Here is a 14462-nt window from a genome sequence, read left to right on the forward strand (position 1 = left end):
ATTTTCATTATAGTCCAGAAAGAATCAAGAAAATTTGACTTTGAAATATCAATCATCCAAAGTCAATATAACCTCTTGTACAAATGTGCCAAACCTCATAAGCACTGATTATTGAATCATCTGTAAAACAAGTACAAAATTGTGGGGAGATTTGTTGAGTTTTAATTGTTCTTACACTACTGATAGCTCTGTTTAACGTGACCTTTCAACTTCCCTTTAAGGTCACTGGTCCAGAGTCAGTGGAGGTTAGCTGGAGACAACCAGAGCACCCTAATGGCATCATCACGGGATATGAACTCCGCAGAGATGGTGAAGTTATCTATGTCGGCACAGAGACCCACTACCACGACTTTACACTTCTGCCAAGCGTAGAATACAGCTACGTTGTGAGGGCCAACAACAGCAAAGGTGCAGCGAGCAGCGCGGCAGCCTCAGCAAAGACTCCCCCGTCAGCTCCTTCTGGGGTCGGTCTGCCCACACTGACACCTCTGGGACCAAGCCAGGTAGTCATCCATCTCTTCAGTCCATATAAGTAACAGCTGGATCATGTCATCACTAATGCTGAGATTTATCTCCCTACTGTCTTTACATCGATGTTAAGAAGTGTTTATGTTGTTTCCAGTTGCGGGTAGAGTGGAGTACTCCGGCCCGTCCCAATGGAGACATTTTGAGTTACACCGTGCATCAGAGAGATCCAGTCCATCTCAGCAGCTCCAGCACTGTGTTCACTCCAGAGGACGAGGACTTCTCTGCTCGACACACCACTCTGCATGGGCTGGCTTCTTACCACAGGTCACTCACAACAGATCTCCACCACTGTTTACATTTAGGTTTTTATGCAGCAGTTTATACATTTGATATATGGCACATATATAAGACGAAATAATGTGTATGTTTTTTTTGGTTAATACATAGCGCCAAGATACAATATTTTAAAGCTATTTCCTAGCCCCTTGTGCTGAAATGAAGAAAATATGAGAAGCAAGGGAACATAGTGCCATCTATTGGTAGCAAAAAACTAAACATTTTGGTAGACTCTTTGAACAGGAAATAGCAGAGCTCTGTTCATTGGATTATCATTTTAATCAATAATAACCTTAATTTTCCTAAAAACATTCACTAAATAGGAGAAAGACAGAAAAAAGTCCCAAACCAGTATGTTTAAATATTTATACAACATGCCTTCAAATGAAAAATAATCTTAGGTAAGGTATAAAAGATGAACATCACTGTGGGGTTCTTACCGCAGTGTTGACCCTTGAATACTTAATAATAATTAATAAATAAGTCAAATGCTGTATTTCTGAAGCCTGTGCAATAAATTAGAATACTAATGCACTTAGCAAAATGCAAATATCTTGTTGAAAAACAACCTCTCAAACAGGCTGTCAAAAGGACATTGTTGTGATCTTACAAAGCAGGAATTTTGTAAATAAAAGTGATTCACCCTTTAAGCAGTAGTCATGCATCCATCATGTGACAGTTCAGTATAAACAAAAAAATGTATATGCGAGTATGTCTGTGTGTCGAAGGGTGCGTATGCATGTGCAAGTGTGGGTGTTTCTATACCTGTGTGTCAGTGTGGTTGTGTATGTGTGAGAGTGTACGTGGTGATAAGATTCAGATAATAAAAGCTCATCAACCTTATCATCTATAGATCGCTCCCCCTCTCTGATGACCTTCTATCCATTCAACTCATCTTCATCACCTTCCCTCTCTTTTTCTCCCCCTCACTCCTCTCCTTCATCTAAATTATTTTCTCTCCAAAAAAAACTGTTTTTCCAAATTAATTACCGAGTAATGTGGGTTAAATAGATATTCGTTTGAGAAAGACATTATTTCAAACATGCTGTCAATAGAGTGATTGAACAATTGCTTCACTTGCTGAGCTCTTATTCTTTATGTTTTCAGTATTTAGGTCCTACGTTAGCTCAGTACACCACTGTCTTTGATTGCAAATATGTTGATGTATTTTAAGCATCTAATTCAATATTTCACAACAAAATAATTCTAACATTTCAAAACATGTGTGTATGTGTAGGTATGAGGTGAGGGTGGAGGCGTGCACAGCGCTTGGCTGCTCCGCCAGTGACTGGTCCTCTGTACTCACTCTGGAGGCTCCCCCTGCTGGACAAACAGCGCCACTGTTAGACCTCCAGCCTGACGCACACACAGGCCTGCAGACCACCTTTCTGCTCACCTGGTCCCCTCCAGCTCAGCCTAATGGTAGAGTCCTTCACTACGAGGTGTACCGCAAACTAGACCATACCACTGATACCCTCGGACGTGAAGCAGCGACACTTGTCTACTGGAACGCCTCTACCACCTGCAGAGATGAAGCACTCCAGCCATATACTGTATATCAGTATCAGGTACAATGCTCTGTGCATTTATATGTGTGTTTTTGTTGATAATAAGAATTACAGCAAATTCCAACTGGTTATTCCTGGTAAACTGTGATGTATTGAAACAATAAAATAAGGATAAGAGGTACTTTATTGATCCCAAATTGGGAAATGTTTGAAAAATAAGAAACAAAAGAAGGCATTGCACATAAGTAGAAATTAAAGAGTAGAAATAAACAATACTAGAAATTAAACATCTCAAAATAGAATTAAAACAGCATTAAAAAGTAGAAAATATACAGTAGACTGAAATATTTATTTTTGAAATAATATTTATCAAGATCTGAGGGGAAGTGGAATTGTTCCTTATGATATTACTAAAAATAGTCTAGTATCAAACTCTGATGCATACCTGAGGTTGTTATAGATTTGAGCCTGTGTTTCAATTTACAGACATAATGGGACTGTAAAATGGAACAGTATTTTTTCAAGAAAATACTACTTCAATAAATACAAAATCTGTTGCGAAACACAAAATGATATGAAAAAAACAAACGCAAGCACACGTGTTCTGCATATACATAAATATGAAAAGTTATTGTCCTCTGCAGTGACTGTAGGAACAGAGTGAAAAGTTGTATTGTGATTTACGAGGTTAGTGTGGAGTAACTCATTTGTAGTTGAGATCTGATGTGAATGACGCATCAGCCGATGAGGCCTGTTTTCTAAATGAAATGTTTCCAAAAGTCCAGACGCAGACACACAGATCCCATACAAACCTCAACTAATAAAGTCTATCCTTACCATACACGCCGACACACAGGAACACAAACACCATGTAATCAGACAGGTGTTAAATGGTGTGGTCCATATTCATGCTGTTGTGCTGTGCGTTGCTACGCTAATTGACAGGCTAGCCCTTTGGAAGCAACAATAACATTAGCATTCCTGCCTGTCAGACGTACGAGCTGAGGCCAGAGAACCTGTGTAATTGATTGAGTTTGCCTGATTGTGGTGCCGTCTTTATTTACGAGGGTCCTAATTTATGACAGGAGGAGGGAGGGAGGAGGAGCTTTGGGAGATGACGGGCGGGCAACAGCACCATTAATCACTGGGCCCTCAGAGCACCCCACTTCCTGATTACCAGCCAGCCAATCGAATTAACTGTTAGCCCCCTTGGTAACAGAGCTTGTATTGGAAAGACCTTTTAATGGTGACCGCTACACGTCCCCTGAGGATTTGTCAATGGGGGATTGGGGTGCGTGGACAAGGTGGTTGTATAAGTGTGAACACACATGTACACAGTATTACTCTGTGTGTGCACGTAAACCTCTATGAGTGTGTGTGTTAGAGACGGTGAAGCGAAGAAACAATATAACTTGTTGGCTATTCATATTATATCATTTATCTCTCTATTTCTAAGCAGTAAGTTATACTTTCTCTCTCTATCAACATTTCTTCTAAACTAGCCACCTGTTGGTACGTCTATCTTTCTGCCTGGTTTTATTTTTGTTTAGCTGTTAATCTCTCTATGTACCTATCTGGCTCTCTTCCTCTCTGTCTGTGTTTCAGGCGTACACAAGGACGATAAGTCAGTTCAGTTTAGCACACCACAGTGCAGAGAGAGAAATCATATTAGGCTAATTACACTGGGTCATAAGCTCCTATTGACAGCTTTATGCTTGGTTTTAATTACTGCCCACTTTCACACAACTTAGCCCCTTCACCCCAAGTAGATGCACCCGCCAAGTAGCGTCGACGGCCAATCGGAGTGCTCAAATCGAGTCCGCAGTCAAACCATCCAATAAAAATGCTTTAATACTTGCTGGTAGCTTCCTGAAGTCGTTTGTTGCCATGGTGGCTCATTTGCTGCCATGGCAGCTAACGGGTTGTATTTTTATTTTGTGTCCAATAAGCCAAAACCCGGCCCAATAGGAGGAGAGAGGACAAGAGACGAAAGAAAGCCGTAAAAAGTCTGTAGATGATATAGGGACGGAGAGATGAGTTCTACCTTTTAGCGCTGGATCAAGGGCAAGGTGATCTGGGCTGACTTTATTTTTAAACTTTTTTTCTCTGTTCTGTCTATGTGGCACAAACTTCTTAATCAAGCCCAAAAGCCTTGCGTCATGTTGGGGATTTAAATGTGTTGCTACCAGGGGAAGAACATGGTTGTTGCTGGGTAGAAATATTTCATTGCTGCAGTTAGATTTTGATGTGATGCCAGGTAGTAAATGTTACTGAAACAGTTTGAAGCAACAAGTCAAGTCCCATTAGAAATTGCATGTGTAGTAGATGTATTTTTCTTTCATTTAGTGGTAATGTATTTTTTCTTTAGGCTTTCTGGCATGTTATATCATTTCTAAAGGTATACCGTTCTACAAATGTGATAACAATAACAGCTTTAGTACTTAATCACAAGTTAACAATCTAACCATAAAAGCTACGATAACACATTGTTAGCATAATTACATAACATAGGGAAGTTTACTTATTTGCAAGTACATGCAGATACTATTACATTACTTCATTTATTACAGAGTTTCACACAAACAAGGTGCAGCAGGTTAAAAGTAAAAAAAAGACAGCAAAACAGGATGAATACATTATTAGCAGTAAGCATGCAGTCTGAGCTGGTGGAGTTAGTGCGGGCCACAACAATGGACAATCACATCAGGCACTCTCATCCCCTTTAAAAGCAGAAGACAGTTTCATGGGCCAGTGGGCGAGTCGAGGCCAGTTTGTCCAGATGAAACTAGTCAACACACAAAAACAATACCCCAAATAAGCGTTCAAGGGCAGATGTCCCTTTTCAGTTTAATAGATTAGACACTAAAATGTTGTTTTTGTGAAGTAATTTTATCAAGTGACTATAAAAGCTGCAATCACATATCTGCACACAATAAGGCACCTGCTACAAATACGGAGAAAAAACTTGACTCTAGAACTCAACCAGTATCCACAAAAGTATAAAACGGAAAAGCTAAAAATGTCTCCTGCCTCCTCTCTTTGTGCCCTGTCCACCCTTCCTCCTGTCCTCTTCCTCCCCGTTCCAAGTCTCTCCATCTTCCATTCTTCTTTCCCCTCTCCCATCTCAGTCCATCTGTGCTGTCACTTAGATCAATCAGTCTGATTGATCACAGCCTAATTGACTATTATTGAGGTTAATTCCACTCTTAACACACTTGCATGCACAGGCGTGCACGGACAAAACTCGCCGTCACAGCGACCAACACATCACACTCACAGAGACACACACTTTCAACAGAAAAGCTCAGACTCATCCATCTGCCTTCTGCACTACTTCTGACAGGCTACAGATGACTTACACATGCAAATCTCCACCCTGCCTGACCCTGTGCTGTGTACACCCTCTAATTATACCCAACACAGGCACACAAATAAGATTAGTGTGTGTGTGTGTGTGTGTGTGTGTGTGTGTGTGTGTGTGTGTGTGTGTGTGTGTGTGTGTGTGTGTGTGTGTGTGTGTGTGTGTGTGTGTGTGTGTGTGTGTGTGTGTGTGTGTGTGTGTGTGTGTGTGTGTGTGTGTGTGTGTGTGTGTGTGTGTGTGTGTGTGTGCACGTGCGCGTGCGTGTAACTCCTTGATGAAGGTGAAAAGTAATTGTCATGCAGATATGTTCGTGTTGCGTTGCATGTTGAAAAGGTTTTGCTCTCACTGCTGATGGTAGTTTTGATCGATGGCCCGATGAGTTTACTTATTTTCTTTTGGTGGTCTGGTGGATACTGGGTAATTAAGAGAAGCTTTCATCATTGAGAGTTAATAAAAATGCATCTAAAAGTCCAATGACGGGAGAATAAGTCTATGTCAGGTTCTCATTTTATCTCAGATGTTCTATTGTTCGCATCAAATATATGCGTGTTTACACAGGTGTGGGCGGTGAATTCGGCCGGTCGGTCTGCCAGTCCGTGGGCCAATGGGAGAACAGGACCTGCCCCACCTGAGGGTGTAGGCCCACCTATTTTCCTTCGTGTTTCAGCGACCTCAGCAGTAGTGAAGATCCGCCCTCCAGCACGACCCAACGGGATTGTTAGCCTTTACCGAGTGTTCTCAGTGAACCACAACAACCACACTCTGGTAAAGCATTTCATTACACACTTGTTTGAAATCAGTTTCTTTACTGAATTTCTACAAACCCCTTTTCTGTGTCACTCACACATATTCCCTCTTCCCCCTTTCTTTCCATCCAAAATGTGCTTTGATATGATCTGACCTCCCAAAACTTAAACATATCTCACCCTCGCACTTTCCTCTTCATTAAGCTTTCAGAGGGGACATCCCATCAGCAGACACTCCATGGTTTACGTCCCTACACCCAGTACTGGGTAGGAGTAGAGGCCTGCACCTGTTATCAGGTAATGGAACTAATGTGTGCACATAGTCAATGGTAAATTGTGTCATTTCTACTTTTATATTTAATATTGTTATGCATGCTTCTTAATTAATACTAAGCTATCTTTGGCTCTTTACTTGCTTTCCCCTCTGTGGGACAAATGAAGGTATTTGGATTCCGACATAACATCTGCAGATTCAGTCTGCTGCTAATCTGGTCTACTAGTTGCAAAATAGCACAGTACACTTGACACACTGACAGATACACAGAAAAAATATATAGTATTTTGGAGTTTAGAAGTAAAGTGTCCAGGCATGATTTAAAAAGAAAAACTAAGCACACAATATGTAACTGTAGATGTTGTATCCCTGTTTTGATCACTTGGCAGTGCTGTAGCCAGGGTCCTCTGAGTGAGCTGCAGACCCTGGCCGCCCCCCCGGACCACCAGCCTCCCCCCCGCCCCGTCACCCTGACGACCCGCTCTGTGCAGCTGGAGTGGGACGAGCCTCTGGCACCTAATGGAGTCATTGAGAGGTGAGTCGGAAAAATGACAAGCTCGCATCGTTCAGTGTATTTTCTTTTTGTTAAAAACTGTTTGCACAATGGTTTACACACAGACTCCACAAACAGTAACACACATACCATAACTCTCACTGTTACTCACTTTCTCTCTATATGCCAGCTGTGAGCTACATCTCAGATCACCTTGCCCGCAGCCCCTCCAGCCTGTACCCCTCCCTTGTGCCGAAGGACCAATAGAAATCTGTTTCTTTGGGAAAAGGCGGAGCTACAATGTGACAGGTAAAGTCTAGATATTTTTCAATGTACAAAGATGTCCAATCAAAATAACTTCTTCATTAGTAACAACATTAGAAAACTATAATAAGTAGGAGAAATAATAACCACAGTGATACAATTATAAAGATCTGAACTAACAAGTATTAGAGTTCAGAATCTCCAGTACCGAGTGACGCATGATAAGGTAATGTCTGTCTTTGTTGTGTGTAGCGTATGAATAAGCAACTGGATTATTCTGTGCAGGTCTCCAGCCGTACTCCACCTATCAGCTGAGAGCTGCCTGCTTCAATAAAATGGGCAGCACTGCCTCCAACTGGACGACTGTTACCACACTCAGCGAAGGTAACACCTTTTTCCAATCCCTCAACACTGCCAGCTAAAATAAGAAATATAAAACACATCTAATTGTTCTGCTGTGTACCCTCTCTATCTCTCCCTCTCTCCATCCAGCCCCCCAGTATGTGTCTCCCTTCTCGGTGGGCAGCAACCTGACAGTCATCTGTCTGGACTGGACCGAGTCCTTCTCCCTGAACGGGTACCTGAAGGAGTTCAGTGTGACCGAGAGCCAGCTGAGGGTCTACACCGGCTTCTACAGCTATCTCCATGTTCCACGCATCTCGCAGAAAAGTGAGATTACACATACCAAACACACCTGGTGCATATATGCACTCTCACGTTTATACCAGGTAGCAACAACTTTTGGGGGGAAAATATCAATCTCTACTGACAACAAAAAATGTTGTTCTCCAAAAGAAATAGGATGTTTTCTTAGACTGCTAAATAATAACATATTTTAATATATATTAGAACAATCATTTTAAATTAAAAACCTTAATGAACAAATAAAAAAAAGGTCTCACTTTGTTTAACAGGAGAATTTAACACCTACTATTCTTTATGTAATATTTAAGTTATTGTTAAAGGATAACTCTGCCTGATTTATGCATGACCCATAACAATAATGTGTTATTGCCGATTATTGTTATGGGTTGTTATTGATTGTTAACTTTTTGTTTTGTTGAGTCTACATATGTAATTCTTCAATGCAAAAAAAAGAAATATTTATTATTTATTTATTGTCTTTCAGGCGGGTACTGAGTAACCCTTCTCCCTCTCTGCTCTTAGCTCTGTCCTTTCAGGTGACGTGTACCACAGACAGTGGCAGTGCCAGTACTCCCACCATCAGATATAGCCCTGCCACAGGCCTAGGTAACACACACACACACACACACACACACACACACACACACACACACACACACACACACACACACACACACACACACACACACACACACACACACACACACACACACACACACACACACACACACACACACACACACACACACTGCTGGAATCAGTCAAGGTATAAAATCTAATCTGAATATTCCTGAGCATATCTGTTTGCATGGCATTTTCCCCAATTTCCATTAATTGAGACTTTAATAGCATTATGTTTTGTTCAAAGTTGTCAAATCACATGCAGTTAAATAGCAACTTATTTATTTCTCTCTGCAGGTCCTGTTGAGCCTGAAGACAGTGGTAAAGAAGGCATCAGCATGTCAGCAGCACCAGTTTACTCTGAGCTGTGGTTCATCTTGTTGTTGTCTCTGCTGGGTCTGTTTCTGCTCGCCCTGCTGCTGGGCCTCCTGCTACAAAGGTCATTGAATGCAGCATGTAAAAGGCTTATGGCATATTAAGGCAGTAATACATATATCTGAGTATAAATATAACTCTTTGTAAAAACAGAAAGTTTAATCTGAAGGTAAATAACAACAAAAGGGTGTGAATTGTTGTATCCTCTCTAGAGCCCTGAGGAAGAATCCCTCAGCCAGAGAGCGCCCCCCGCTGGTCATGCTGCAGAAGAACAGGAAGGCTGGAGGAGAGGTGTACACGGTGAGCGATAAGAGACGAGAAACAGATGCTCAGTGAACGATGACAGGGTGTTTGAAGGGGCAGAAGAGAAGAAGGGAGAGGTAGTAAGGTTTAGAAAAAGGTAAAAGCAGGAGAAACATTAGGGAAGATAAAACTGAAGTGGAAACAGGACTGTTTCACAAGCGTCTTCTTCGACACAAGGTGACCAGATAAAAACTCTTTACGCCGATTGTACACATTTAGGTATACAAATCCTTTCTTTGCTAATCTTTGTTCCAACAGAGGGGGCTGAAACAACAAGCAAGCTGTTCTGGGATGAGGAATCTTTTTACACAAACCAAACTCTGACATAGGTTTATACAGATGTTTTTCAGGAGTAGGAACATTTTATCTGACATATTTACGATTGTTCTAAGAGATCAAACTCTTTTAGCTCTCAAATCACTCATTACCAATAACTAGTACTAACACTGCTAATCAAACTAGATTCTCCACCTTTATCCAACGTTTGATTAATTACTGTATTATTTTTTACATTACAGTCTTACTACTACTTTACAAAAGTTTCACCCACATAAGGCATTTTTTTTATTCATTTACTTTTCTCTCTTTGTTCTCTTTTAAATTATTTTTATTTGTTTCTGTCTTTTTTTCTCTCCTATACCTGCCTTTTCTGACTTTCCTCCATCCTATTCTACTTTCTCCATCCTCATCTTCTCTCCCCCCCCTCTCCCTCTCTCAGGGGTCCTGTCCTGAGTTGTGCTCTAAGCATCTCTCCAGCTCTGTGTTCCTCCCTGACCGTCCCACAGTAAGACATTTTTCTATAATTACTGACCAAACCCTAAATGTGTATTTTATTGTCCCCCTGCAGTTTGACACTGTAGCAGGCTGTGTTGAGATCAGCAACGTTGTACTTAAAAGCTTCACTGTTTACACTGAGGTACGGGATTGTGAATTTGTGTGGATGCCCTTCTACGCATGTCTGTTTTGTTTGTGCATGTGTGTGTGTGTGTGTTTGTGTGAGTGTAATTACATGCAATATCATAAAGGTAAGAAACTGTATGTTGTGCAGTCTTTTGGTGTGTCCTAGTGTGGATACCTATACTTAACTGCCATTGGTTTCCACTCATTTAGTAACGTGAACATTATATTTGGAGAGTCAGGTGGTGGAAAACGGTGTAATCCATGACAGTGAATGTATATCTGTTTTTTTCTTCATCAAATGTAAAACTTCTTTATGCATAAAAAAAATGACTTGCAGTAAAATATAATGTATATCATTTGTAATATGGTCTTTGAGATCACCATCTGATTTAAAATAAATATTCTTTAGGGTCTGACAGACACAAAGATAGTGGGCAGCCCCATGTCTGTCCTGAGGGTCCCGAGCCAGACAGACCTGGCCTACTCCCAGCATTCCTTGCACCGCAGCGTCAGTCAGCTGATCGACAGGAAGTCACTGATGATGGAGGAAGGAAGCTGGGACAACCCACTGGGACATGACTCTGGACTGGTGAGCACAGAAGTATTTGCATGTCAAATTAGTTTGTTAACATTACCATTAAAGTACAGTAATTACAAAGTAGGACTACATGTTGATGCATTTACTCTAAGGTCAAGTAGAATTGTAATCATTACCTGACCCTTGTATATTCATGCAAAACCAGTGGAAATGTATCTTCTGTCAAAGATACAGAATAACTTGATAACATATGTACAAACAATTATTAAGATAACACAAATACAGCTACACAGGTGAGAGCAAGTGTGTTAAAATGAATAGATTATTTAAATAAATAGAAAATCAGCAAAGCTCATTTCAGTGACGCGTCCTAAAACCCGGAAGTAAACTCCTTCCGGTTCCTTCGACAAAAACCAATGCAATTTCTCCATAGGATTTTGGTTCGGATAATCTCCACATGTCTACCCTACTTTTATAGTTTTCTAATCATAAATCTATCGATCATAAATCTATCGATTAGATTTATGATTCGAAAATTATAAAAGTAGGGTAGACATGTGGAGATTATCCGGCTGAACAAAACGTGATCTGTTTCTTCAATTTGTCAACCACAGACCTTATTTCGAGCTATTTTCCAAAATCCTATGGAGAAATTGCATTGGTTTTTGTCGAAGGAACCGGAAGTGGTAAAATGCTAACTTACTTCCGGGTTTTAGGACGCGTCACTGTGGCACTCTATACCAAACTGATTTTGCATTATTGTAGAACCAAGCATTAGAAGATGACTATATTGTGCAGAATATACACTCAAATAAATGAATTGTGAAAAAGTACAGGGTACAACTGGTGTCACTTGCTCTATGCTCTCTGTCACTTACGGTACGTTCTGTAACTGATGATATCCATTACATTATTCAAGTCCTAACTGTGATCCAATGTTTTCTTTCAGTATGTGGAGGAGGATGAGTTTGTGGACGCCATCAAAGCCTTAAGATCTGGGAAAAAGGAGCACACCATGTTCACTGACACTCATCTTTAGAAACCCTACGTCTCATCAGGTATCACAGTCACCTTTTAAACCAAGTTTTAAACCAAAACATAAATCCTATTCGGTATCAGCTGAATACCAGGCTTTAGACAATTATTGACAATGCTTGAAATATAAAGTCTTAAATATAATGTAAGGGAATTATTCACCATTGATAAACAATAATTACTTTTCATTTGAAGTATCTCAATATTGTGCTTCTACAGTGTTACTAATATTTTAATGATCAAACAAAGTCAGATTTAGACTCCTGAGGGGAAGGGATGGTAATGTTTGCTTTACTTCATCTTAAACTATTTTACACAGGTGTTTTACAAAACCGGTGTATGACTCTCTGTTGGGACTAATAGTCTGAACTTGAGTGAAGGAAGGGATCCAACATCCATGAAAACAGATCAGACATGAACCCCGTCAGCTGAGATTGTGTAGGTTATGAGTCATACAGCTGCATAGCTTATGAGTATCCATATCTGGATTGTAATTATACAATATCATATATCTTAAATCCTGCTCAAAAGAACCAGATTGAGAGTTGGAAATGATTGTGTTACTGTGTCTGCTTGCCAACTGTTAGTATATTTTAAAGCAGATTCGTTTTTCTCACTATTTAAATCTAAACCAGTCTCAAATAATATCAAAGGTTTCCGTCACCTCTTCTGCTTCATGACGTTATTGTGCCTAGCAATCTTTTAGTTGTAAAAAGACACATGGCCTTGGTGTTAGTTTTATGGACAAAAAAATGCCAACTGTTTTTATTATTATGAATGTGTTAAAATGTGGCTGGGAATCACAGATGTGCCGTCAGACTGTTGTTATTATGTGATGTGACTTGAGCGCCCGATCTGAGATTTTTTTGTACAGTATCAGTTGTTGATTTAAATTGACAAGAAACTATATAGAGAGTTTAAGTTTTGTTTAAATGTAGGGAAGCTGAATGTGTTTGGTTTCATATTTCAGCTGTCAGTGTTAGTCAGATTCAGTGTTGTTTATCTGTGGCTTAATTAGTATTATCAAGAATGCAATCATCTTCAGAAAGATAAACAGATCTCAGCTACTTCCTGTGTTGGTGTTACAGCAGGAATGAACCCTGGGTATTTGTGGACTCCACAGATTAAGCCTTTTAATGTTCAGAAGCTAAACATGATAGAAACAGTATTTATCAGAATGTTGAATTTCTGTGTAACGTTGATGTCTTAAATTGAAGCCTTCTGTATTGTTATAATAACATTTTCTTTTTTTACACTGGCAGTATTATTTATGGTTGTTGTACAAAAAAAGGCGTATTTATAGATTATTCATTGATCAATGTTTGTGTTTTTTTGAGAAATTATAAATAATGGTCAAGAAAAAAAAAAGTTGTACTTGTCTTACATTTTCTTCACTTGAAAATTATTTAAAATAAGTTGTAAAGTTAACACTGTTCCTCAAAGCAAACCGTTTCCAGCATGACTGTTTCTCCATTAGATTCCTATATGTTGTGCTCCTTGTACATCTATTAAATATCTATGTACTGTATCTGTAAAACTTGTATGTACATTTTCAAGAAAAGTATAATTTCATCTTTCTTATTATGGCATAGTGTTTAATGCAACAATTATTTTCCACTTGTTCTGTTTTTGATAGTACAAATATGAGGACGGTGTTCCTATCAGTGTTTAAAAAGCAGTAGCTCAAAAACTATCCATATTCAAGCTCTTAACTTGAGAGTTAGCAATATATTAATAATATATCAATATTGTCTTAGATTTTGGATACAGTCATTTTGTAATATAGCATAACTGTTGTGTGTTCCTGGTTTTAAAGGCTGCCTTAAGTAATGTAATTTTAATGTTGCCAATACCCACCTGGTCATGATATCAACATTATTCATGATACATCACTAATAAAAAAAACATTATGTAAATATGTGTGTTAAAGAACCATTAGTAAACCCTACAATATCTTCACAAAATGGAGGTATTTCATCAAAAAGATTGTGAAATTTGATTTGCTTTATCGCCCTCTCATAGTGATAAATACATACGGTTTATTGATTTGCATTTGGCTGTGTGTGTAACCAGGAGTAGGTAATACACTGGGGACATAACTGAGATATCTAGCTCAACTACAGTCCCTAACAGTCTGGTCATGGTGGTGATCTAGCTGCAGATGAAATGCTGTCATTTTCTGCTGAGTTAGTGAAACACAGAGACTTAGTTACCACACAGTCTCACACACACTCACACACACACACACACACACACACACACACACACACACACACACACACACACACACACACACACACACACACACACACACACACACACACACACACACACACACACACACACACACACACACACACACACACACACACACCAGCACCAGCACAAACACACACACCAGCACAAACACACAGAGGGCCGGTGTCTCCGTCAAAACTACGCAGCAGTAATTTAGTTTTGCTCCCGCGTCCCTTCAGGGGACATCAAGGCAAGTTTGAAATTAACAAACTGGCAGTAACAACCGTGCCCTCGCTCAAGGACAAGAGTCTGACAAGGGCACTTCTGAAACATTCACAGCCGCATTCACAGCTATTG

General features: G+C 39.8%; 1 protein-coding gene across 1 annotated transcript in view; it reads left to right on the top strand.

The window, feature by feature from the left end:
• ush2a (Usher syndrome 2A (autosomal recessive, mild)) overlaps nucleotides 1–13149 on the top strand; it is a 184516-nt gene extending 171367 nt beyond the window's left edge. Inside the window, 15 exon segments of the mRNA XM_034116183.1 lie at nucleotides 222–503; nucleotides 623–792; nucleotides 2042–2372; nucleotides 6232–6438; nucleotides 6624–6716; nucleotides 7083–7228; nucleotides 7377–7495; nucleotides 7736–7834; nucleotides 7943–8119; nucleotides 8618–8701; nucleotides 9014–9155; nucleotides 9304–9391; nucleotides 10113–10178; nucleotides 10704–10883; nucleotides 11782–13149. Of these exon segments, the coding sequence (XP_033972074.1) occupies nucleotides 222–503; nucleotides 623–792; nucleotides 2042–2372; nucleotides 6232–6438; nucleotides 6624–6716; nucleotides 7083–7228; nucleotides 7377–7495; nucleotides 7736–7834; nucleotides 7943–8119; nucleotides 8618–8701; nucleotides 9014–9155; nucleotides 9304–9391; nucleotides 10113–10178; nucleotides 10704–10883; nucleotides 11782–11871 (2274 nt within the window). The 3' untranslated portion in view covers nucleotides 11872–13149.
• The last annotated feature ends 1313 nt before the right edge of the window (nucleotides 13150–14462 follow it).

The sequence above is a fragment of the Trematomus bernacchii genome, unplaced genomic scaffold (assembly GCF_902827165.1).
Source record: "Trematomus bernacchii unplaced genomic scaffold, fTreBer1.1, whole genome shotgun sequence".
Lineage (NCBI taxonomy): Eukaryota > Metazoa > Chordata > Actinopteri > Perciformes > Nototheniidae > Trematomus > Trematomus bernacchii.